This window comes from Staurois parvus, unplaced genomic scaffold (assembly GCF_062004578.1).
Source record: "Staurois parvus isolate SC_StPar_1 unplaced genomic scaffold, SC_StPar_1.0 ptg000322l, whole genome shotgun sequence".
Classification (NCBI taxonomy): Eukaryota; Metazoa; Chordata; class Amphibia; order Anura; family Ranidae; genus Staurois; species Staurois parvus.
This window is the reverse complement of record NW_028318118.1, coordinates 305,604-333,039: the sequence shown is the minus strand read 5'-3', so window position 1 is coordinate 333,039 and position 27,436 is coordinate 305,604. Positions and strand designations below refer to the sequence as shown.

Below are 27,436 nucleotides of genomic sequence, written 5' to 3'. Positions count from 1 at the left end.
CGATTGCCAGACATTATTTATACAGGGTTTGGAGTAGATGTCTGGTTAGCTGACACACTCCCTATGAATATGTGCACATGGCACGAAACGCGTCAGGGTAATAGCAGCATATCCCAGACATTACGCCACCGCATGGAGCGGGGGACATCTTTATGCATTTCTATGGTCAGTTTATCTATGCAGTCCTTGTCTTTCTTTTGGACCAATAAATTTTCATTTTAAACGGTATCACACCATCCTGGCTTTTTTCTTGGGACCCTGCTGAGTCCATTACTTGCAGAGTCTCTTAGGGGACAGCTGAGGGGTGTCTTAGTGTGGCAACACACGATCCATAAAGAAGATTCTTTGGATGGACTGCTGCACTTAGATGATGACCTGATCCGTTCATGAGACAACTGCGTATGGATATCGGGATACCATCTATATGCATATTTGAATTATGCATCTGGTGAGTGCATGATTCAATCATTCTGATCACCGGAAGACGCACGTTTTTTCAGTCACCGTTTGATGTTTAAGGACTATCATTGCTTTTATGCACAGTTTCTAGCACTTTGTCACCACTTCATATATATATGGTTTATTATTATATTGTATTCTAGCGCTGCGCCCTTCTCTTTTGTATGTAATTTGATGCCTTTTGGAGATTTTTCCATCTTTCCTTGGCTTCTTTATGCACATTAATACAAATGTTTAGCTGGGGTGCCCAAACTTTCGATCCCCACTGTACTGTATACAAAGATTCCAGTACTATCTGGCCAGGCCACTAAGATCCTTGCAACGTGGGAAACCTTCATCTATGTTTGTCTTTGTCCTCATTCTACTTTGATGCTCTTTAACTTTATGTTTTTTATTTATCACATTTACTTGTGGTGACTAGATATTGTTATAATCAGCTGAGAGTACAAAAGGGCAAAATAGTTCATCAAAGGGTGGGAGAGGCCAATAATGAAATATAGAGACACGGAAAAGTGACGGCAGAAAAATGCAGAGTGGTCCATCGAGTCTGCCATTTTTTTTTGTTGGGTTTTTTTTGGAGGGTGGGGTGTTTTTTTGTTTGTTTTGTTTTTATTTTGTTTTTTTATGGTGGCCATAGCTAGGGACTATGGCCCTAGCTAGGGATTATGGTGGCCGTAGCTAGGAACTCTTGTGATATATTATCACCAAGTGAAGCCAATGGTTCAGTCAGGGATATATTTGCAGCTAATATGTCAGTTATATCTGGACTGAGCCTTTAATGCACACAAATATATTGTAACAATGATGTTTGTCGCTCTCACAGATCATAAGAGGACGAAGATATGGTTCATCCCGGTCCTGGTGATCCTGCTGTTTGCAGTACTGGTGATTGTCACCCTCTGCTTTGTACGTAAGAAGAATCCACATTTTTCAGCCATACCGCAGGAAGCCGATGAGCCCATCTACACATCATAAACACCTCTAAACCGGGAGCTTTTCCAGCCTGGATCACCGGGTCCTGAAGAAGCAGTGGGCACCATGATTTTTAAGCTGAACTATTGGCTAAACAAAAATTGCCTAAATACAAAAGCCATGAGTACTCTTCTTTAATATTTTGGCAACCTTTGTGTGTTTCTCCCAGATCTGTGCGGAAAATTACCCATGAAACACTTGCATTTTGCCTCTGTGCAGGAGCTTCCTGTAATAGAGACCGGTCACTGCTGCTCTTTCTCCTTGTGCAGGGTAACTGGTCTTGTGTCTGCCCCTCCTGTAGTTTTCTACAGGCTGAATGTAGTGGGTGGAGCCTGATGGGCTCCTCCCACAGCCCTGTTTTTTGCACAGGCTGTGTACAGCAAAGTGATGATGTGACTGCTACTTTACAAATATTTAGAGCTACAAATGCTTTTGGTGCACACAAGTTTTACTTAGACTCTTGATCTATTAAGGATACATTTAAATGAAAATATTTGTGGCCATTTCAAATTAACTATTGTGATTTCATACTTGTGACTGCTGCATACTATGGACTTTATTGTAAGTTACAGTATATGAAATAATTCATTATTGTAACTGGGTCTGTCAAATACTTTTTTGTATTTCTCGGTTTTTATTATTATTATACAGGATTTACAGTATATAGTGTCAATAGTGCGTGCAGCAATGCTCAAATGAAAGGGGCACAGAACAATTACAATACTATTTAATATAGGAGGATTAGAAGGGCCCTGCTTGTGGGAGCTTACAATCTTAAAAGAATGGGCAAGATGTACAAAAGGGTGAGCTGATGGGAGAGGGTAGAAGCAGGGGCGAACTGACAAGAGAAGGGCAGCAGCCGCAGATCACTTAGTAATATAGATGAGTCTGACAACAGCATTCATGATAGACTTAAAGTGGAGTTCCACCCAAAAGGGGAAGTTCCGCTTTAAGCCTTTGTCCCCCGCTCCCCACGAAGGATTGGCACGGTACCCGCTCCCACTTCCGCTGTGATCGCCTGGGCGATCGGAAGCAGAAGTTGTCCTCCCCTCCCTGTAGTCTTCTGGGACACATGACAGGTCCCAGAAGACTACAGGACCATTCAAAAAGTGCAGCGCCTCTCGCACATGCACAGTGGGCACCCGGCTGTGAAGCAGCAAGCTGTCACAGCCGGGTGCCCACACTGAAGATGCCGGCACCAGGCAGAGAAGATGGCCAATGAAACCAGCGGTGGTGAAGACACCACGGGACCGAGGGACAGGAAAGTGTCTGCTTTTTAAAAGTCAGTAGCTACAGTTTTTGTAGCTGCTGACTTTTAATTTTTTTTTTTTAGGTGGAACTCCGCTCTAAGGGGGATAGCCAGTGTAGAGGTAGGCCAACGAGAAGGGAGTTGCAATAGTCAAGGAGGGTGATAGCCAGAGAACAAATAAATAGTTTTGTGATACCAATAATTAAGAATTTTAGAACTGTTATGGAGGTTAAGGCGGCAAGATGGGCCTCCTTCACATGGGTGCTGAGGCCCATACACTGTGAATTGGCCATTGGTTTATGCCCTATAGACTTACATTGTCTGCCTGTACGCAGCACCAGTAGTTCCATCCACATACAAAATAGCTGACTCAGGGTGTACTGGCCTCAGGACCCATGTGGATGAGGCCTTGGAGAGTGATTGGATGTGGGTCCAAAGGTCACGTAACAAATATTGCATTAATGTGCAGATTGAAGACAATGGATATTAAACTTTTAATTTATTTTCTATGCACTAGCCAACACTGTAAAAATGTAGCTCACCGGTTTGGGAGTGTGGATGTAAATGATTTAATTAGACCCTCTTGCCTTTGATACAGAGAGTTATTGTCCTCTAATATTATTTATTTTATGTTTTTTAAACTGTTAAATATCTTCTTTTTTTTTACTATGTGTACACAATATTAGTTTTCCAAATAAAGATTTAATACAAGTTTCTAATGAGAGAAAGCAGTACAAGTCCTTCCCTTTCAGACATTCTATGGGATTATTTACTAAAACTGGAGAGTGCAAAATCCAATGAAACTCTGCATGGAAACCAATCAGTTTCCAGGTTTTATTGGCAAAGCTTAATTGAATGAGTTGAAGTTAGAAGCTGATTGGCTGCCATGCACAGTTGCACGAGATTCTGACTGCACCAGTTTCAGTAAATTTCCCCCTGTATGTCACTAAAACCTCATTTGACTAGAAGGCACGGTCATACTGAAACAGAAAAGGGCCTTCCGCAAACTGTGGCCACAAGGTTAAAGTGGTTGTAAAGGCTGAAGGTTTTTTACCTTCATGCATGCTATGCATGAAGGTAAAATCCTTAATTGTGTAGCTGCCCCCTCAGCACCCCCCCCCCCATTATGTTCCTGATACCTGAGCCCCATTGTGCTCCAACATTGTGCACGAGAGCTTTGGCTCCCCGAAGACTCTCCCTCATCATTGGCTGAGACAGCAGTGGCTCCTGCTGCTATCACAGCCAATGAGCCGATAGTGAGAGCGAGGCTGAGCCACGGCTCTGAGTGTGAATGGACATGCAGAGCAGCAGCTCAGGAGCGAGCCTGCTTGGGTGCCCCCATAGTAAACTGCTTGCTTTGGGGGCTCTTGGCAGGAGAGAAGGGCTGGGAGCACTGGTGGGGGACATCAGAAGAAAAGGATCGAGGCTACACAGCACAACACCACTGCACAAAGCAGGTAAGTATAACATGTTGGTTATTTTTTTTTTTTTAAATACCTTTAATATCACTTTAAAATTCACAGTTGTTGAGAATTTCCTTGTATCTTTACATTGAACAGCGCCCTTCAATGGAAACACCTGAACTCAGTCGTCTGGGGGCTATCCAGTTGTCCACAAACCTTCCATCATAAGGCCGGAGTGATGGACAGGCGTTCACAAACTTTTAGCCATATCGTTAATTTGTTGAATTTTCAGTTTAGTATGAATTAAACTTTCTTTAGAAAGCTTACTGTGTTTAATGTTACTTTTTAGTTCATACTTTTGCATGTCACTGCATTTTATATACAGTGAAGGAAATAAGTATTTGATCTCCTGCTGATTTTGAATGTTTGCCCACTCACAAAGAAATGATCGGTCTAAAAATCGAATGGTAGATGTATTGTAACACTGAGAGACAGAATAGCAACAAAAAAGTCAAAAGAAATGCATGTCTAACAAATGATGCACTGAACATTCTGCTATACCTTTGTGATCAGTACTGCTCTGACCTGAAGAAGGGGACACTCCCCGAAAGCTTGTCCTCAAAATTGTTTGTTAGTGCAAATAAAAAGTATCACATCAGTACTCAATTGTTTCTGCCGCAAATGCACTAATAGGGCTACAATCACCTCATGTTCACAAGGGAAATAAGTATTTGGTCCCCTATCATTCAGCAGGATTTCTGGCTACCAGGTCTTTCATTTTTTTTCTACAGAGCTTAGAAAATGTAAAAGCCGATTTTTTTCATTTATCATTCACTTTTTATTGATAACCCCTCTGTCTCAGTGTACATATGGATGTTTTCTGCAGTGACCACCATCATATTACCAGTCCCTTGTAATCTCTCCCTGACCTGCTGTAACAATGCTAAATAAACTCTGTGATCGTGTCTGGGACTGTTTGATCTCTTCGATCCTAACCCGCTACACCACTATACAACACACTAGCAGGGCCGTGGATACGGGGGTACCACCAGTCCTCTTGTACGGGGCCCAGGCCAACGGGGACCCAGGCAGCTGGGTGAATCGTATGTGGACAGTACGGTGATTGGCACAGTGGGGGGTGCAATGACTGGAACCGATCCCCTCTATGGCTCTCTCTGCAGCAGCTTCTTCTCCTCTCCCTCCCGTTGGCTTTTAGCTGCTACAGAGAGCCATACAGGGGATTGGTTCCAGTCATTACACCCCCGTCACACCCATCACCCTCCCTGTGCACCATACCTTTCCCCCTGCTGCTCAAGCCCCCTGTGTGCCCCCACCCCCTACAGTGCTGCCAGCTATCCTCCCCTCCTTACTACCAGCAGCTGCAAGCACACAATAGGATATTTCAGGATGGAGAGTGGGGGAAAGGTTCGGTAAATATGTCACATTTTGCCATCCCCTTTCTTTTATGGACGAACACAATGAGTGCTCAGTACCGATCACTCATTGTTTTCATTCATAACCAAAGCATAGTAAACTATTTTTTTTGGGGGGCCTGTCAGGTTGGCTGTATGGGACCCCATGATTTCTAATAGCAGCCCTGCACGCTGTGGGAAGGGGGGGGGGATTAACCACTTGACCGCTGGTAGGCTTTACTCTCTTCATGACCAGCATGACCAGGGCATGGCTAAGCCCAGGGCAATTTTTTTTGCTACGGGCCTCAGGGCCTAGCCAGTGCACAATTGCATGGACACTTATTCATTTATTTTTTCCTCACTGTTTTGTCACCTTTCACTTTTGTGTTTGTTTTTTTTTCTCATTACGATGGAGGATGTGGGTCAGGTTCCTTCCTCTTCTGTTCCTGGGGGGGGGTCTCTCTTGGGGAGAGCTCCCTGACCTAGTACTTGGTGGTTGGCTTCAGCTAGCCACAAGGAAAGGGGCCCGCCAAGTGGACCATGTTGGAAACCCTTTGTCCCTGTCAGGAGCCTTGGGCCCGGGGGATCAGGATAGAGGTCCTACCCCTTTGGGGGGTGGACAAAAGCACACCCTTAAGTGCACTTTTTTTGTGTTTTTGCACTTGCATATTTTTTGTATACTTAGGGGATTTCGTTTTTTCGCACCTCCACAGACTTAAAAAAAAATTAAAACCGCTATTCAGCACGGTGCTACTTTAACTGGTGATTGTTCGGTCCTGCAACACTGTACCTAAATTATATATAATTTTTTTTCACATAAATAGAGCTTTCTTTTGTTGGTATTTGATCACCACTGTTTTTTTTATTATATAAATGAAAAAAAAGACCAAAACCTCTGAGAAAAAAATATTTCATACATTTTGTTTTAAAACATATCCAATAAAAAGAATCAAAATATCAAATTTCTTCCTAAATTTAGGCCAATAATGCATTCTGCTACATCTTTGGTGAAAAAAAAAAAATCCCAGTAAAGGTATATTAACTAGTTTGTGTTAGGGATGCACCAATATACTGGCAGCCAAATGTATCAGCTGAAAACATTGACATATAAAGCCACCCACAACACTGCCCCAATTTACATATCCGATCTAATCTCTAAATATCACCCAAACCGTACACTCCGCTCCTCGCAAGACCTCCTACTCTCTAGTTCCCTTATCTCCTCCTCCCATGCTCGTCTCCAAGACTTCTCTAGGGCGTCACCCATCCTCTGGAACTCCCTACCCCAATATATCAGACTCTCACCTACTGTACTTACCTTTAGGCGATCATTGAAAACCTATCTCTTCAGGGAAGCCTATCCCTCCCTCTGTTAATACTGGTATCCTCCATGCCTCCAACCACTCCATCCCCCACAGTTTTACCTATTGTACCATTCACCCCTCCCTCCAACAGCAGGGTCCTCAAATCCCTCTTGTATTGAACTGTATTGTCTCCCACTATAATGTAAAGTGCTGAGCAAACCGTTGGCGCTATGTAAATCCTGTATAATAATAATAGTATTATCGGCTTTTTAGCAATAGGGAAAAAAGGTGCCGAAAACACACTATTTTGCCGTGATTTTACCGGAGATTTTGCCACGACTTTACCATGTGTGCATTTTTCATAGGTCATGTGACTAAAAAAAAACATCATACCTGTGTTTTTGATGGGTTTTCAATGCATTTCACGCCAATGCAGTTTGCATATTAGCTGTTCTGCAGTGCTTTTTGCAGTGCGCTTTGCGGTTTTGCACGCACACTTTTTTATGTTTTATTTATTTTTTGGCCACTTAGTTGCTGGGCAGGTTAAAAAAGCAAAACACATCAAAAACGCAACACATGTGCATTTTTTATGCGTTTTCAATGCATTTCAGACCTGGTTAACAACCAATGCAGTTTGTCTGTTTTGCAGTGCGTTTTGCATTTTTGCACGTGCATTTTTTATACATTTTGCGTTTTGTTAATGTTTTTTTTTGGCCAATTTATTGCTGGGCAGATTAAAAACACAAAATGCATAAATAACACAACAAATGCATTAAAAAGCATCGAAAACACTCTATATGCATTTTCTGCAGCGTCTCCATTGAAGTCTATTGAAACACAAATGCAATGTTTTGCCTTTAAAAAAGTCCCTGACCCTTTCCAAAAATGCAGCAGCTCAAAAAAGCATAGATGAGAACATGTTCCATAGGAAACCATGTTAAATGGACTGTAGTGTGTTTCTGCAAAAAGCCCTAAAAAAATGCATTGGTGTGAACCAGGCCTCAATGGGGAAGTGCGGTTTTGGTATTTTTTTTTAACTCGCCAAATATGCACCAGAAATGATGTTCAAAAAAGGACCAAGATGTATACAAGGTAACTACAGACCACTCAGGCTTACATCATTAGTATGCAAGTATAGGAAGAAATGGAAGGATGGAATGGAATGGAAGGAACAAAAGGAATTATATCCAAGAATTTGTCTGTGAAAATTGTATCATTAGTAACGAATGGCATTGATTGATGATGGAGCGTACTTGTCAGACCAACCTGCTAACTTCTTTGAGGAATTGAGCAGCAATTGAGATGGGGGAGGCCAGTGAAAGTGGTTTATCTGGACTTTGCTAAAGCAACAACACAATTGCTCATGTTACAAGCTAAGGCCTATTGGCATTGAAGGAATTGTTTGTACATGGAAAGAAAACTAGATGCAGGAACGCGTCCAGATGGTAGTGATCAGTAATGAGCGTGTTGGGATACTAGTTTGAACCCACCTGAGCTATCCCACCAGGAAACTGTCACTGCACAAAGCCAATCATAAGTGAGTGAAGCATTCTCAATCCCTCAGCTGCATGTATCCAAGCCCTCTGTACAGAAGAGGCTGTAGCAGGAAATGCCTTATCCGCTTGTGATAGGCTTTGTGCAATGACAGCTCCCTGGTGGGATAGCTCAGTTGGGTTTGGTCTAGGATCTGAGCACTCCTGAGTATCATTCCCATGTGTTGTTTTAAAAATGGTCTAAGATAGTAAGCAGGGTGCCCCAAATTTATATTTATAAATGATAAAGAGGTGAACATTACTTCACAAGGATTTAGAATCTTTTTCAAGAAAACCTTGATAAAACTGAGGGGTGGGCAACTACATAGCAGATGAGGTTCAATCAGGGGCGGACTGACCATTTGGAAACCCTATTACACGGGGGGTCAGAAGGGGGCCCCATGAGATGCCCCTGGTACCTTTTTCATAGGCTTTTTTGAGTTTGGGCAAGGACACAGGGGCCCCATGATCCCCTATTGCCCGGGGGCCCCATGAGTTGTCAGTCCACCCCTGGGTTCAATATTGAAAAGTGTAAAGTCATGCTCCTCTGGGGTCTTTGTTGACCATAGACTCAAAAATTGCATGGAATGCCGGGCTGCAGATAAGAAAATCAGAAGACTGCTATCATGCAATAAAAAAGTTGTTTACTCAAGAGATAGATCTATAATTTTGTACTTTACAAAAAACTGGTTGGACCTCATCCTCAGTATGTGGTTCAGTTTTGATCACCAATCCTCAGGAAAAATGTCCTTGAACTTAAGAGAGTTCAGAGAAGGGCAATAAAATTGGTAAGGGGAAGGAAAACCTAAGTTTTAAAGATGGAGTATGATAGCATTATACAAGTTTAGCAATTACAACTTCATTATTGGGAATAAATTGTTCACTTTAAGGTCTCTGAAGGAGAAGTAGCCACAGCATTGTGTTGGGTGAGAATCCAATAAATTTTCAAATATCATACAGGTTTCTTTACAGTTAGAGTGGTAAAATAATGGAACTCCCTTCCACAGTTAGTGGTGTCAGCGAAGAGGGTAGTTAACCTAAAAAATTCAAACTTCATATAGAGGGATATGGGAATCCGTAATGATATGTACAGTGTGCATGCATTACATACAAATTTAGATTGGAATAGATGGACCTGTGTCAACCTTATTGTGTAACTATGTATGATAGGATCTCATTAGTCATCTTTTGAAGACTGCAACTAGTGCAACTAGTGGAGGTTTATGATGTGTCTGCATTCATTTTGATGTTTTGGGCTGTCTGCCTATTATACATGTCTTAAGCGGGGCTGTGGTTTGTCAAGTTTCTCACCTTTCTCTGGCTGCCTAGCATAGACATGATATTTAAATTTGACCATTTTGTTACCAACTTGCAAACTATGGGAAAATTAAGGGTGGTGTGGTGTGCAGTATTACTCCCCCAATCTCTTTTCACAGTTTGGGGTGAGCTGGGCTCCGGTTCCTACTCGGTTCCCTAGACCAGTTGCTGAGCAATGAAGATAGCACCCCCTCTCTTTCAGTCTTCTCACCAGCCAACGTCACCTCCTCTCTTCCCATTGGCTGATGATGCCGCCCCCTAACCCCCCCACCACCACCACAGCATCCTGGTTACTAGGCAGCACTGTGTTATCTGTTCCTACCCTCCATTCTGACAGTCTCCAGGTCTCTGGGTGGTGATAGCATCTTACTTCTGCTATGCTACATGTCAATGGTTTTCTTGTTGCTGACTCCTGGCTTGTACCTGGATTACTCTTTGGATTGCTATCAGAAGTTTGGATTGTTTACTGGACTATGCTTGCTCGCTACCTGCCCCGACCTTGGAACTGTCTATTGGCTAACACGTGTTTGCAAATTGCCCTGACCTCAGAATTCACTGAGCTCTGCAGAGTGTAATTTCATCTCTCCGCCCCCTTTTTTCTAAAATCTCAGAAAAGCTTTGTAAATGTAGCCCTTTGCACGGATGTCGAGAAGAGAAAAAACTGCAGATAAACAGATACAACTTATGTAGGAGGATTTGTTTCATCGCTGTGTATCATCTGAGGCCACTTCACTGAGTGTATGTAAGGGTACACAGCCACTTTTTAAAAAATGGGAAAAAAAGTTAAGGAGTGCAGAAAGTGGAAGAAGTTATTGAAAGCTGATTAAGTATAATAATGGGATAATAAAGGGTTAGATAGGAAATGATATGAAACAACAACACTAAACCTTTTTTCTACTTGTTCCAGAAATTGGCTGTTAATACGCAGTGGGGGTTATTTACTAAAACTGGAGAGAGAAAAATCTGGTGCAGCTGTGTATAGAAACCAATCATCTTCCAGGTTTTAGTACCGGGCCATACCGGATGCGATTTGCCATGTGACTTTCAAGTCGCATGGCAAGTTGCACCCTATGGTCCACAATTAAAGCAGTCATATCGGTGGACTTGGTTGGAGCTGCACCGATTTCTAAAGTAGTGCATGGACTACTGCAGGTGCAACTTGCATAGACATCTGTGACAGATGTCTTGCCAGTCGCACCCCAAGCCGGAATGACCAAAGTTTGAAATTGTGCAACTTCACTAGATGTCGCATGATTACAAAGTCGGATTGGTGTGACCGGGGACTTATGCCGGCCATAGACGGTTCGAAAATCGGCCGAAAAAAAAACGGTCGATTTGTGCACTGTTAGCGGGTTAATTGGTCGGTCGTTTTTCGGGTTTTTTGCACTTTGAGATTATCGGTCATGTTGGAAAATTCAAAAAAATTCTAGAAAATTTTAACGATTAAAAATCTGTGCATGAGCCGTGGCCTGCAAAGGACAGAAGTTATGGGGTGAACTTTATGATTTAGTCTGCCGATTTTTTTAATCGTCGTTGTAACGTCAGCTTACCAACCGATTTTTCGTTTATTGTTCGAAAAATCGGCCGATGTTCGACCCGTCTATGGGCTGCATTACTGTCAAAGCTTAACTGAATAAGCTGAAGTTAGAAGCTGATTGGCTACCATGCAAAGCTGCACCAGATTCTGAGTGCTCCGGTGTTAATAAATCCTCCCCATTGCATCAGTGTTTTGCTTACAACTACAAGTCAAGCCATTTTAGTTTTGCATAGAGTGGGGCAGGATTGGAACCCCTGTCAGGTTGTTACTACTATGTTGGGCTCCATTGAAGAGAATTCCCCTTATGTACTGTCAGGGCTCTTTCACACAGACGTTCCGATCGGGTCCACCTGACCGTTTTTCAGGCGTACCCGATCTGAACCTCTATTCTCCTCTATGGACATCCAATCCTCCAAAAAGGGACAGATGGGCATCCAATTCCCCTTCCGTCCATCACTTCAGATCGGATGAAAAGGGACAGGCGGTCTGTTTTCATCCGACCGCCCATTGAGGAGAGTGAGCAGCTCTGTGTCTGCTCTGCAGCAGCGGAGGGGTCACAGAGCTGTCATCTGCTTGCTCATTGGGGATCAGCAGAGAGATCCCCCACTGAACAAGTGGATCTGCTAAATGGGTAAAGTCCAGAAAAAATCAAGGAAGAGGCAGTGTATGCCAAAAAAGAAACTATAAATAAGTCAAAGTTTATTTGTAGTATGTTACATTTTTTAATCAATTCTATAAACAATCTGAAACATTTTTCTATTTTAAAGTGTTAATAAACCCACAACAGTACAATCAGTCTGTATATACCAGGGGTGTCCAAACGTTTTTCAAAGAGGGCCAGATTGGATGAAGTGAACATGGTGGAGGGCCGAACATTTTTCCGAACATTCTTTGAACCATTACAATTAAATGCAAATAAATTATTTTATGCCAAGTTAATTGCAAACGACATACTTTTCATTTCATAACATTAAGATCAACTGACAGCTGAGTTTTCACAATGTGTTGAAAATAAATTTTAAAAAAACTTACCTGTACTAATGTGAAGGGTGAAAAAGGTAGCTGGAGCTGAAGTCTCTGCTCGGCAGCCGGGAGGGGAAGAGAAACACACTTCACGCTGGAAGCCCGGCCCTGACATCACCGCCCTCTGTCGCTCCCAGCGCGGCGCAGTCACGCATGCGCACTGCTCTCAAGCAGAAGACTGTCTGCCACAGAAGGAAGGGCCGTGCGACAGCCGCATTTACACAGACCAGGGAGAACGCGCCGCAGTCAGGCATGTGCACTGCCCTCTGCTCTCAAGCAGAAGACTGTCTGCCATAGAAGGGAGGGCCGTGGGAGGGCCACATTACACAGAGCAGGGAGGGCTGTTGGAGGGCCGTATTAAACCGACCCCCGGGCCGTAAATGGCCTGCGGGCCGGACTTTGGACATGCCTGGTATATACAGTAAAGCACGCTTGTTATGCTCACTGTGGAACCTAAGGGGTTAATCCTCCACATTGTGTAAAAAAGCTGTTTGATCCTGTCTTCTCTGATCCTCCCATTCAACATAAGTGAAATGAAAAGTCCATAAATGTCTCTTCCACCAAACAATTCTAATTCCCAAAAAGAAATCACCACGTGCTCATAAAGACGGCGTTCCCCCTTTCAGGTATGCACTCACCGAATAACCATGCCCCCCCCCCCCATTCTCATAGTTGGCTGGAATCGCTTATTATATTAATCCAGGTGGTAAGGAAGTCGACCAGTATCGATATTGTTTCACTTCTCTCCAGGGGTGGACTGACAACTCATGGGGCCCCCGGGCAATAGGGGATCATGGGGCCCCTGTGTCCTCGCCCGCACCCAAAAAAGCCTATGAAAAAGCCAATGAAAGGTACCAGGGGCATCTCATGGGGCCCCCTACTGACCCCGGGCCCTCGGGCAGTGCCCGAGTTTCCAAATGGTCAGTCCGCCCCTGCTCCTTTCTGTTTATCCTCATATCTCCATGCCTCTCATTCCCATGATCAGCTCACACCACTTCATAGATTAACAGATTCCTAATAATGAGGATCTATACCCATATAAATAACATTCTCCTTCTCCTTAACCTCACTGACCACAAGAACTTCTCTCTTCTGGATCCACAAGCAAGCAGAAGAAAAAGCGCGGTCGTAATTCATATTTAATTCATATATTTTTATCGTTTGATATATTTTGGCTATCACGTATCTAGCACAAAAGTCTTTGTTTTCATATTGTGTTAGAATATAGCCGTCTTCCAAAATTCGAACTTCAAAAAGAATAGAAATGAATAAAACAGAACAGAAGAGAGAAAAAAGAATAGAAAATAAAGGAATAGAATAAAAAAGAATATAGTAAAATAGAATATTGCTGCCTTCCGAAATTTTAATTTCGAATAGAATAAAATCGAGAGAATGTAGCTGTCTTTTGAAATTCAAATTTCGGAAAAAACAGAATAGAAAATAAAGAAATACAACAGAATAGAAGAAGAGTAGAAATAACAAAATAGAAATAGAACAAAATAGAGTAGAATAAAAAATAAAAGAATAGAATAGAACAGACTAGGGTAGAATAGAAAATAAAAGAATAGAATAGAAAAGAATAGAATAAAAAACAAAGGATAGAATAGAAAGAATAAAGCCGCCTTCTGAAATTTGAATTTCACATAGAATAGAACCAGCTATTCTTCACAATGAAATCAGATCTATTTATTATTTTTGATTTGATTTAAATACTTCAAATGCATTAGAAAAAATTAGAATCTGGTTAAAAATGAACGAAATGAAACTAAACAAAACAAATTTTGTTAAGAATACAACAAAACGAAATTAGTAACTTAACCACCTCCCATCCGGCTGTTGTATATAAACGGCTGGATGGTGGCAGTGCAGGGTCAGGCGGCCATTTATAAATGGCCTCCCCGCCCCCTGCTTGTGCGCGCTCCCTGGGAGCACGCAGCACCGCAATCCAGTGCCCGCTGTGTCCTCCGGACACAGTGGAACACCGATCGTCGGACGGGACCTCTGTATGAGGTCCCGATCATGTGATCGCTGATTGGCCAATCAGTGATCACATTCAGAGTAGTAAGCAAGATGTCACTTGTGACATCATTGCTTACTACGTGTGAAATCTGTGAATGATCACAGAGATCACATGGTACAAGGCTATTCAAAACAGCCTTGTACCATGTGACAAGCTGTGACCAATCACAGCTCACACAGTATTTCTCAATGACTGCAAGAATGCAGCCAGAGAGAAGGAGAAATGATTGCTTTTACAGCCTTTATGGGTGTAAAAGCAATCAGTGTAAAAAAAAAAAAATCTTCATCACCCCCCACAAGTAGTACAGTGTCACCATGGTGACACTGTACTGCTAGGGTGACAGTATGTAAAAAAAAAAACATAAATACTAATTTTAATTTTTGGCTATAAACTAATTTGGGTTATTTTTTTTTTTACTAAAACGATAATGGAATACATTTTGGCCAAGATTTATGATGAAATATTATTTATTTGCAAAATTTTAAAAGAAAAACACTTTTTTTCAAAATTTTTGGACTTTTTCATTTACATAGCAAAAAAAATAAAAATCCCAGCGGTGCATAAAAAATTCATATGGGTACAATATTGCATGACCGCGCAATTTTCATTCAAAGTGTGATAGCACTGATAGCTGAAAATTGGCCTGGACAAGAAGGGGGTAAAAACATCCGGACTTGAAGTGGTTAAAATTCAGAGATTGTTTTGTGTGTGCGTTCACTTATATTATGTAGTCACTGTTAATATGTCAATTCCATTGGACTCCAAGAAAATGATTTTACCGTTAGTACAAGAAATTCTATTTTCTTTCTCATCTATTGAAGGACGCAGGAATTAAAATACTGTACTGTCAGGATGTCCAAAAGCAGCCCAACTGAGGGGTGGGCAACACAGCAAACAAAACTCTAACAAGCCTACAAGAAAAACAACAGACCTGGTGACCGCCTGCTGCTTAAAATTCTGCCTGAAACACCATACCCCTAAAGCTGGCTTTAGATAAGGGCTGAAAATCCACCTGGCAGAACTTGGAGAATGTGTGAACAGAAGACCAGGTGGCAGGCTTGCACATCTAAGAAACAGAAACCGGATGCCAAAGGGGTACTTACAGATTTAGTGGATTGTGCCTTGGCAGGAAAGTGAAGGAAGACCGAGGGCTGGGCCCACAGATTCAGAGGGTACACGATGCCACACAGACACAGACAGCGGTTCTTTTAAAACAATTACGTTTACTGAACAGTTATAGTGATCATGTAGCTGAGCATACGTAAACAGAATGATAACAGTGCATAACCATACAGTAAGAATAATACTGTCTAACACTAACCCCGTACTTGCGGACTTTCCCCAATGTCCAGAAAGCAGCCTGGCTGCGCCTGAATGTTCCTGAGCAAGATATAACGTTTGGGTGCACCCTAAGTATTGCGCAATACTATTTGTAATCCAAAGGAAAGTGGAGTGTGTCTCTTGTAACTTTCCGGTATATCCAAAATGTCACTGACCACATGTGGTGCGATGTGCTGCGGCAAAGCCGCACTTACGGTTCCCTGGCAGGCTCTTGGTGCTTTCTCCTGACCCACTCCAGAACCGGACCATACAGTCACTTGTTTCCTGGTCTCGTTGTGAATCTTCCTTAGGTGCCCTCGCCAGATTCCACTGTGAGCCGTAAATCCTCTTCCAGGCCCCACACAGATTCTCCAGATGTCCTCAGCATCCAACAGCCAGACCCAGACTCCACTTCCTCCTCAGCACAGGAACTCCTCCCCTTCCCATAGAGTTTGTGATGCAGTAAGTCATTTCTTAATTGCAGCCTCAAACCTGCATTTACAGTTCACTATGACCCTTCTGAGGGTCCTACTCGGCCCCTAAATTAGTATTCATTAAACTTTATAGGGTAAATAAGCATTTATCTTGTCTTAGCAAAAGTCACTACAAAATCGATTCTTGTACTTTGCTGCCATCTACTGACCAAAGAGCATATTACAGGCACAATATAGTTTAACATTAGATGTCAGTATTTATCCATGCGTCACACCCTTACAAAAGCATGGCACCCAATCCTTGAGGCAATAACTTTGAATAATGGTCTGTCTGAGTTACTGAGATATGGTGGAATGAGAAGCTGGGTCAACCATGTGAGGACCACCAAATAACAAAAAGTCAGTCATTCTTAAGAAAGAAGTACCTGCAAGGTAAACCCTCACAGCCTGAACTACATCCAGACAATGAAGGGAGATCTCCTAAAGAACCAAAGTAGGACCGAGACATAGAAGAACAATGTCCTGGCTGAGGTAAAAGACCAAAACTACCTCAGGAAGGAAGTTTTGGGCCTCAATGCCACCTTGTCCATGTACAAGGTCAGAAAGTGTACTTTACAGAATTAGGTCATCAGCTCAGAAACCAGCATCGCAGAGTTGATGGCAACAAGAAATGCAACTTTGTGTGTGAGATTGGTCAAGGGAATATCCTTTTGGAAGTGCAGAAAGAGCCAAATTTATATTCCGCATTCACAGGGGAGCAAACAGGGAAAGTCACATAAGAAACACCCTACACAAGTCTTGATCAATAATTTTAAAGTCAGTGGTTTTTGGAACAAAATTGCAAGCGCAAAGACCTGACCTTGGGTGGTCTTGAGGGCCAAAAGTTATAAAAAGGCTGGGATCCATCCCAAGGAGAATTTCCTGTGGTCAAAGCCTCTCACAGTGCACCAAGCAAAGTATGCCTTCCATGATGCAGGGAGAGGTCTGTGACTTCCTAGCCTTTAGCATTGTAGGAATCTCTGATTCAGAGAGGCCTCTGTCTGGCATGCAAGTCAGCGATCATAAAGCAGATTGGTTAAATGGTCCTTGAAACAGACGATCTGGAGGCTCTGGAAGAGGCCATGGAGCTGCCACAAGGCGTTACGAGGAAAGTGTTACAGGGAAGTATACAAATGTGTCCGCTGCACAATTCAAATAATAAATTTCCGTTTAGCTCAATCCTTTGGCAAGGAAAATGCTGATATTAACTTTATGCAAAGATATTCTTCAGTATTACAAATAAATATCTGTTTAAATATAATTATCAATTTCCTTTTTAGGATTAATGTGTTTTCATACACCCTATCCTCATGTATGTTCAGAAGTAACAATCTGCATTAATATATTAACTCTACGATATTCTTATTCTCCAAATGTAACCCATACACTTCCACTACTTAATGGCCCTGTAATCTATTTTTCATTAAATCATTTCTTTTTTTTTTTTTTAAAGGTGCTGTTTATTGAATTTGAACTTGTACAAAGCACCAGTATCACAACAATAACAATGTCTTCTGTGAGCTCTCCTTTTCCTCCTCACTTCCTTTTGATTGGAATGAGCAGTGTATGTTAGTTGCAGTCATGTGCACCGCTCCATTCGCACTCCAAATCCCATAGTCCCTACTCCGACCTGTGAGAGCACAAGAGAAGGTGGATGTGTTCCTACATACCGTGGGACCATGGAAAATGAACATAGTAAGCCTCTAACAGGAAGTTAGAGATAAGAATAGATTCTGTAAACCAAAGTTTAGTGTCACTGTAATTCATAACTTTAATTAACTTTCAGTTGTCTTCAAGTTCCAGTTGTCTTTAATGGTGAGCATAGGCTATAGCTCGGGGATGGGGGGCATCAGAAATTGACAACGCAGTCAATTTGGCAGCCAATGTGCATCTTATCATTTTTGTTTTGCTGGATTTGAGGCAGACACTGAGGGTCTTCAGCTGCCTTGAGCATGTTTGGACTTTCTGGTGTGTTGCTGCACCTGTAGCCTCCCTAGCGGTCTGATTATGTCCATATTTCTGTGCTCAAAGCGATACATTTTTTTGCATGGAAATATGTCGTTTTTTTATTGTAGGCTGTAATTTTTAGGAATAACTCACTGAAATCTGTCCGAACAAGAGTCTAGTAAACATCCCGGATATGTTAAAATTTGAAACACGAAATCATAAATTATAATTTATTAAATAATCATAAAAAATAATAATAATAAATTTAATTCAATAATGTAATCAAACCAAAAACACTGAAATTTGAAATATAGCGCCAAGTTCGCACATCACTGAGCAAAGTTTCAGAATCATTTTCAGTGTCTGATGACGAATTTCCCCCACGAATCATTATCACTCAATTCTGCAAGTGGTTCTGATTTCCTATCGCTGTTCTCTAGCCGGTCTAAAACCGCTTTTGACCTAAAGGGACGCTTTTTGGACGCCATAGACGTTTCTCAGTTTCCAGGCAGAAAGAAAGGTAAAAATGCAGGACAAAGCACTCGGGACAATATGTATGTGAAATGGTTTGATACAGTAATGTTTTACTATGTGATTTTAGTGTATTTAGTGAATGTCACTTTTAAAATTATCAAATTTCCCACCGGTTCCATCCTCGTACGTCCCGATGCTCGCAGGAAATGGAACCCGGAAGACGGACACCGGCATCGGCCGGAGGACATTACAGGGGACACTTCAGGAGGGACATCGTGGGAGCGCAGGACAAAGTAAGTGCAGAAAAGATCCCGGAGCAGCACTGCAGTGTATTCCCGAGTGTTGCTCGGGGTTACCGCTTGTGGTGCTGAAACTTTACCCCGAGCTACACTCGGGAATACCGCCAGGGGGGTTAAGGAGGAAACATACTTGTTCTCGGTGTATTCATTGCTATCTATACCTTGCAGGTTTGAAGCTCTGATAGGGGTCTCCAAATTTTCACATTTTCTATTCAAAGGGCCAGTATCTGTTTCAGACTTTAGATGGCCAGACTGTGGCCAGTGGAAGTAGAAAATACTCCTGAATCAGTGGTAGGATTGCCACCTCATCCCTTTAAAACCAAAAACATTAATTACACAGGTTCTGGGGCTGATTAAGGTGGTAATTAAACTCACCTAGTGCCTTATCTGCATTAAATCAGCCTTAGAACCCATGTAATTAATGTGTGTTTTAAAGGGATGAGGTGGCAATCGTAATCAGTGGTTAGTGGGAGTAAAAAAAATTATCTAGCACCTTTGGTAAGTGGGAAGAGAATAATGCCCCATCATTGGTATCAATGGAAGGGATATTGCCCTATCATTGTTATATGTGGAAGGAATAGTTCCCCACTGTTAGTGTCATTGCCACATCATTGCTGTCAATGGGAGAAAAAGTACCCCATCATTTTGGGGAAATAGTGCCCCATCACTGGAGTCAGTCAGACGATTAGTGACCCATCCCTGTTGTCAGTGGAAGGACTAGTGCCTCATTGTCTGTGTCAGTTGGAGGAATAGTGCCCTATTGCTGGTGTCAGTGGGAGGAATAGTTCCCCATCGATGATGTCAGTGGGAGAAATAGTTCCCATTGATGGCAGTGATTGAGATGGGTCAGCTGCAGACAGTATATTCAAAATAAATAAAAGAATAGGAGCAATAACATTAATGATATGCGCTCACACTACATAAGTGCGGTTTCATGCAACCCAACACACTACACAGAAAAGTTTTTGTGAACAAGAAGTCCACCAAAAAGGGGTCACCTTAAAGGAACCAATGCGGTATATTAAAATGTTTATTACAAAATTATCAACAAATAGAACATGCAAATATACTGTACATAACTCATTCTAAATAAATAGATAATGCAACCACCTCCATCACCCCACCTCAGACAATGTTGTCTGTCCCCAGACAGAAATGACATCAATTAATGGCCACTAGACTGGGAGTATATGGCTGGATTGTGAAATTCTCACTAATTCAACCATCTCCCATAGATGCCCTGTGAGCTAACACTAGCAAAAACGAATGATAGGAGTATGCCTAATAGAACTAGGTGCACATAATTAGGCTGCCTCACACATAGCCAGATGGGCACCTGCACCATCCGTGATATCACTGACGTCATTGCGTTTCCCTCTCAGCTTCATCAGGACCAATGGGCTGTTTTGTTGTACAAAACTTTATAGTGGTAACTCCACCTAACTATGCCAATTAGAATTTCTTAAAGCAGACCATGCATACATGTATCTATACAGGGACCGTATAAGACGTGGTATTACTTTAGGATTTCTATCATAAGACGTACGTCTAATATACTATATATTTCTCCCCAATTATTACTTATTAACAGATCCACAATGGCATTATACATAGACCAGGATATCTTTTTGGCTTCTAAGAACCCAAGCAAAAATCATGTTACTATTGGTAACTAACAATAGATACCATATACTTAACTTTTCAAAAATACTTGGAGATAAGATCCAACTTATAAATCCACAATTTTTCACATCTTATTAATTCTTTATCAAAATATCCTCTTCTTTTTGGAGAACATATCTTACCTACCCAGGGGCGGACTGACCATTTGGAAACTCGGGCACTGCCCGAGGGCCCGGGGTCAGTAGGGGGCCCCAAAAGATGCCCCTGGTACCTTTTTCATAGGCTTTTTTGAGTTTGGGCAAGGACACAGGGCCCTCATGATCCCCTATTGCCCAGGGGGTCAGTAGGGGGCCCCATGAGATGCCCCTGGTACCTTTTTCATAGGCTTTTTTGAGTTTGGGCAAGGACACAGGGGCCCCAAGATCCCCTATTGCCCAGGGGCCCCATGAGTTGTCAGTCCGCCCCTGTACCTACCTCACTGAAAATAACCTTCTTGACCCCTTACAGTCTGGCTGTCACTTGCAACACTCCACAGAAAATGCCATAAAAAAAATTAACTAACAATTTACTAACTGTGGAAGCCAATGGCCATACTCTTACTACTAGACCTCTATGCGGCTTTTGATACTGATGACTACCTGCTGCTTTTTAATAAACTCCACTGCCTTGGCCTTCAAGATTTTGCTCTATCCTGTCACAGCACTCCTTCCCTGTTACCTATAACTCTGTCTATTCCTCTCCACTTGATCTTTCTGTAGGGGTCCCCAAAGGGTTTGTTCTCGATCCCCTTCTCTAGCTTCACCTCCTGTAAGGGAATTCCTGTGAGACGGCCGGCTAATAGAAATGCACATGCGTGCAGCAATCTCTGCAGAATGGTATCCAGGCATGGACATGCGCACAGAAATGCGAGATCGCGCACAGAAATGCGATATCGTGCACAGGCATGCGCACACGCACAGTGTATGTTGGCACTAGACAGACTATTTAAAGGATACTTCTGCCTGTGCTTAATGCTGACTTCAGTTGTTTCCCGTGTCTTGTATTTTTGTATGATCCCCTTGTCTTTTCCCTTGGCCAGATGGGTCACCAAAGCTAATAATCTGAAGGAATACTGTAGATAAGCCAGCTCCCTTCATTAAAGGGTGAGATCACAGCAGCCAGATTGTTAGTTTGTGTTGGAGCCATAAAGGCGGAGATGCTGGTTTTAGTTTCTTAATTTCAACACTGGTACAAAACAAGAAGTCTATGAGACTGTAATGTGCCGGCGTGGCCAAGGCATGAAAGTCTTGAGGTGCTGAATGTAAACAAACAGGAAACCTGCATCCATTGGATCGAATTCAGAATGCAGCTGTGGATGGGGAAGGTTGGGTTAAATTAGGTCAATGAAATGGTGCGAAAAGGATACAGGTACTTTGTTTTAAAAGGATAAGTGAACCTTTTACTAAATATAAGAAATGCACATTTTGTTGCAGGTAGCCTGTAAACCATTGCACCAGCGGTTAGCAGATCGCTGGTGCCATGCAGGTCTCCTGCAGACCTGTCAGTATATCTGCTTGCCCATACGGGATGTACGGGCAAGCAGATATACAGACAAAAAGAATCAGTGAACTACATAGCACACCACAGCGCTGTGGTAGTTCGTGGAGAATTACAAGCTGACAGCCACTACGGCTGTCGGGATTGTAGTTTTCCATTTACAGAGGACTTGTAGCTAGCTGTTAAATCAAAGGAGCAGGGGCCGGTCTATTCATAACATGTTACATGTTACACCCTGAATATGGGTGTAACATGTAATAAAAGGTGAACTTATCCTTTAAAGTGCAGGGAAGACAAATTGCAGTAAACGCAGTTGTCCAGCAGATGGCGGCATTGGCCTGTAAACCCACATTGGGTGCATCCATTCTTTTTCCCACAATGTACTCCAGAACAGGGGCGGACTGACAACTCATGGGGCCCCCGGGCAATAGGGGATCATGGAGCCCCTGTGTCCTTGCCTAAACTCAAAAAAGCCTATGAAAAAGGTACCAGGGGCATCTCATGGGGCCCCCTTCTGACCCAGGGCCCTCGGGCAGTGCCCAAGTTTCCAAATGGTCAGTCCGCCCCTGCTCCAGAATATTTGCTTGTGAAAGGCGTGAATTCTGAGAAATGATTTTGGTAGATGCTGGAGAGTTAAACTGCCGAGAACTTTTCTATATCTCTATGAGGACTTTGTTAAGACCTTCACACCCCCTGCAGCCATATCCAGGGTGCCTTAATCATTACAATGTCATAACATTTTTTATAATATAATGAATGAAATGGGAATAACAGATCTGAGGCTTACATTCGCACACCCACCTGAGTGAGCCGGAGTGGAATGATATATAAAAGAATATAATGCTCCAACATTTCATATTCCTGATATGTGCCTGCTGTGCCATGTACTTGTATGAAAAAGTCTCCTGTTCTCTCTCTATTGCTTCCTTTTTGTGAAATCCCTGGTGTCCCTGCCAGTCCCTCTGCTTTCCTATTAAAAACTGACCACACTAGGCATGAGAGAACACCATCGTCAATTCTCTAGCTTGACCTGCCCCCACCCCTTTCCGCACAGCCATTCACTGGGAAGATCAGTGTATTGCTGTTTCTCCTTCCTCAGCTCCTATGCAGCTGAGGACAGAGGGAATGTGTTAGGGTTGTTTTAAAGCCAAAACTTTGTTTGGCCATTCATGTCCCATTTGAGAGACTCACCTTCCCCTGTTTGAGTGACAACGGTAACCTTTCAGATTTCCTGTCACTTTCTGCCCCAATGACAGACATAACTTCAGTTCAAACCTAACTTATCACACAATGCCAAATCTCAGTATTGTTAAACAGTTGGAACAACGTAGGAAGGCTTTCATTTGTTGAACTTGTGCTGCCATTGCTGACTAATACACAGTGGAAAATCAGTGGCCTTTAACCTCCCTAGTGGTCTGATTATGTCCATATTTCTGTGCTCAAAGCGGTACATTTTTTGCATGGAAATATGTATTTTTTTTTATTGTAGGCTGTAATTTTTAGGAATAACTCACTGAAATCTGTCCGAACAAGAGTCTAGTAAACATCCCGTGTATGATAAAACTTGAAACACGAAATCATAAATTATAATTTAATAAATAATTATAAAAAATAATAATATAATAATAATAAATTTAATTCAATAATATAATAAACCAAAAACACTGAAATTTGGAATATAGTGCCAAGTTCGCACATCGCTGAGCTCAGTCACAGAATCGTTTTCAGTGTCTGATGACGAATTTCCCCCACGAATCATTATCACTCAATTCTGCAAGTGGTTCTGATTTACTATCGCTGTTCTCTAGCCGGTCTAAAACCGCTTTTGACCTAAAGGGACGCTTTTTGGACGCCATGGACATTTCTCAGTTTCTGGGTATGCCTTTCCTTGCCCGCTTGAGTTATGCGGAGTGGTCTTACGGGGCCTTTCAGACTCACTGGGACTTTGAGACACTTTTTCTAGTTAGCTTAGTAGTCATTTACTACACGTGGAATGCACTGTGTCAGGTTTCCATTCGCAAAAAAGTGCTTCCTGTCGAGGTGGTGGTGCACAACATTCTGGGTGAAGTTGGGAAGATTCGGGGTCTTGAGAAGGACAGGTGGCGGCCGGGAGCCTGGACAAAGGCGTGGAGGAATGTCAGGTCCCCGTAGCTGCTGTCAGTCTCTGGGGGTGTGGCTTCTCTTTCTGTCCTTTCACATCCCCTAGATTTTTGTAAAATCAGATTTTAGGAAAAAAGCTGCATGTATGGGATCAATGTTTCATCGTTTCTTAGCCTGATGGGGGGGGGGGTGTAAAGAACCACCTGGCGGGACCTCTAGCAACACACAGGACCACAGGATAGGATTCCCCAGAGCACAAAGTCTAAGTCCCAGTCCGCTTGTTCACCAGGGCCCCTGATGGTGGGGATGGACTTGGAGCGGGCCGAGACCAGGTCGCGGCCGCTGAGTACACCCACCTGTGGTAGAGGGGACCGCCAGAGGTATCTGCAAAGAAAAAGCCTGATGTGAAGAGGCGGATGGCCTCGAACTGGATGGATGGATGAGCAGAAGCGTGGTCAGACAAGCCGAGTCGGTAATCGCGGGAGCAGCGCGGTACAATGCAGTGGACAGAGAATAGTCGAGTCACTCGCCGGGTCAGCAACAGAAGATCCAATCCAAAAGGGGGCATCCAAAAGAGAGGTCACGCAAGCCAGGGGGTCAGAGCAGAGAAATCAGCACAGTCAGGGACAATCCGGGTCAGCAACAATCAAATACAGAGGCTACAGGAACACAGGAAAGACCAAACGGCAATCCATGTCAGCGCAGGGCGGATTTAAATACCGCGCCCTGCGCTGTCATTGGTGCCAGGCGCGCAACCCGCGAGTGCGCATGTATGAGTTTTCTTTGCCGCGGCCGGCCAGGACCTAGTGCCCGTACTCCAGCACGAGTCGGCACATTGCACCTGCGCCGAGCCCTGCGCCAAGGTGGACCCTGACAGGGGGTATAGGTGAAGGTCGGGTTGTGTTTTGCATAATTTAATAAGTTTTCGGATAATAAAATAATGTTTCTTTGTATATAGTTCTATTTATATTATTTTCTGAAAAAAAACGTTTTCTTTTCTGTTATTTGCTGATGTAAACTTGTTTGGTTTTGTTTATTTATATAGATATATATTCATTTTTATTTGTTGTATATATGTAAATATGCTTTTATTACTACGTTGTATGTTTGCAAAATTTTAAATAAACAAAACATTTACCCTCTTGGCAGCTGCCCACTTCCTACAGTGCTGGCTGCATGCACTCCGATGCTCTGGGATGGCAGGTTGGCAAGCCCAGATTGTGATCAACGGGTTGCAAACCATGTGCTTCCCTGGTTTGAGGTTGAGGGCCACATGGGAGGGCTCCGAGGGCCACAGGATTAGCACCCCTGCCTTAGACTGATAGATCTTCCCAGAGATGTAACATTTATCTGGTCGTTGATTGGCTCTTCGGCATCATTCTTTATTTACCAAGAAAGTGAACTGCTGCAAGCACTCTTTTTTTACTTCTACAGGCGTACCTCCGTTTACAAACGCCTCAGTTAACGTAATTTTTGTTTTACAATGAAAATCCATTGAAAATAATGCCTCGGTTTATACATTTTTTCCGCAATACAAAGCAAGTTTCCCCAGGATGCATTGCGCCTGGGAGTTTTATAGCGCTGGCTCCGTGCCTTTAAACTGCACTTTATAAAGAGTTTTGAACAGATAAAGACTTTTTTTTACTTTTTTCTGACCTCCGGAACGGATTAATTGGTTTTCAATGAATTTATGATTTTTTTCCGCAATACGAAGCAAGTTTCCCCAGGATGCATTGCGCCTGGGAGTTTTATAGCGCTGGCTCCGTGCCTTTAAAGTGCACTTTATAAAGAGTTTTGAACAGATAAAGACTTTTTTTTACTTTTTTCTGACCTCCGGAACGGATTAATTGGTTTTCAATGAATTTATGATTTTTTTTCGCAATACGAAGCAAGTTTCCCCACGATGAATTGCGCCTGGGAGGTTTATAGCGCTGGCTCTGTGCCTTTAAAGTGCACTTTATAAAGAGTGTTGAACAGATAAAAGACTTTTTTTAAAAAAATTTCTGACCTCCAGAACAGATTAATTGGTTTTCAATGCATTTACAATTTTTTTTCACAATACAAAGCAAGTTTCCCCAGGATGCATTGCGCTTGGGAGGTTTATAGCGCCAGCCCCGTGTATGCTGGAGTCTATGGGTAGCATGTGGCGTTGAGTGTGGAGGTGTTGGAGCGTTTTTTGCATGGAGTGTTGGAGCTATTCTGGAAATTTTTAATCATGTCCCTGTACAGTATTTATGCCTTTTTTTTTACTTTTTTCTGACCTCCGGAACAGATTCATTGGTTTTCAATGCATTTACAAATTTTTTCACAATACGAAGCAAGTTTTGCCAGGATGAATTGCACCTGGGAGGTTTATAGCGCCGGCCCCGTGCATGCTGGAGTCTGTGGGTAGCACGTGGCATCGAGTGTGGAGGTGTTGAAGTGGTTTTTGCATTGAGTGTTGGAGCCTTTAAAGTGCACTTTATAAATAGAGTTTTGAACAGATAAAACTTATTTTACTTTTTTCTGACCTCCGGAACATATTAATTGGTTTTCAATGCATTTACGAATTAATTTTTAATCATGTCCCTGTACAGTATTTATGCCTTTAAAGTGCACTTTATAAAGAGTTTTGAACAGATAAGACTTTTTTTTTTACTTTTTTCTGTGACCTCCGGAACGGATTAATTGGTTTTCAATACATTTACAATTTTTTTAATCATGTCCCTGTATACCTTTAAAGTGCACTTTATAAAGAGTTTTGAACAGATAAAACTTTTTTTGACTTTTTCCTGACCTCCGGAATGGATTAATTGGTTTTCAATGCATTCCTATGAGAAATTGCGTTTCAGTTTATGAATTTTTCGCAATACGAAACATCCTGCAGAACTCAATAAATTTGTAAACCGAGGTACACCTGTATTTTTTATGAAATGTTTCTCTTTGAAGGAAACGTACTGGTAGGAGGATCAAGGCAGCTACTGCGAACTCCCCCTGACATTGCTTGCCTGTCTGTCATGTTCAGCCATCTCATAGTCCCTAGTCCATATCGGAAGTAAGCAAAAAAGTGTGGCTACTAGTGGTGCACCAAAATGAAGATTCCGCTGCCAAAACTGAAACTGACAATTCAGGATGCACTTGGGCGAAAACCGAAACGGAAACGGACAGTTTAAAAAAAATGTAATTTAATTAGTGTGGTTGGCGTTTTATACATTGCAGTTAATGGGACATGATTTTGCATTGAAATCTATGGAAAGCGATTTTGCATTGAAATCACTAGAGGGTGTTTTTGCATTGAAATCTATGGGGATATGATTTTGCATTAATGTCACTAGGGGGCATTTTGCATTGAAGTCTATGGGACACGATTCTGCATTGAAATCTATGGGACACGATTTTGCATTGAAGTCACTAGGGGGTGTTTTTGCATTGAAGTTACATAGTTAGTCTGGCTAAA

At 42.4% G+C, this 27,436-nt stretch overlaps 1 protein-coding gene across 1 annotated transcript in view; it reads left to right on the top strand.

The window, feature by feature from the left end:
* The window catches only part of LOC149457370 (zinc-alpha-2-glycoprotein-like), a 36,113-nt gene extending 31,065 nt beyond the window's left edge, over positions 1-5,048 (top strand). Inside the window, exon 5 of the mRNA XM_089683818.1 lies at positions 1,283-5,048. Coding sequence (XP_089539944.1) covers positions 1,283-1,434 — 152 coding nt within the window. The 3' untranslated portion in view covers positions 1,435-5,048. The remainder of the gene's footprint in view (positions 1-1,282) is intronic.
* Positions 5,049-27,436: the final 22,388 nt, after the last annotated feature.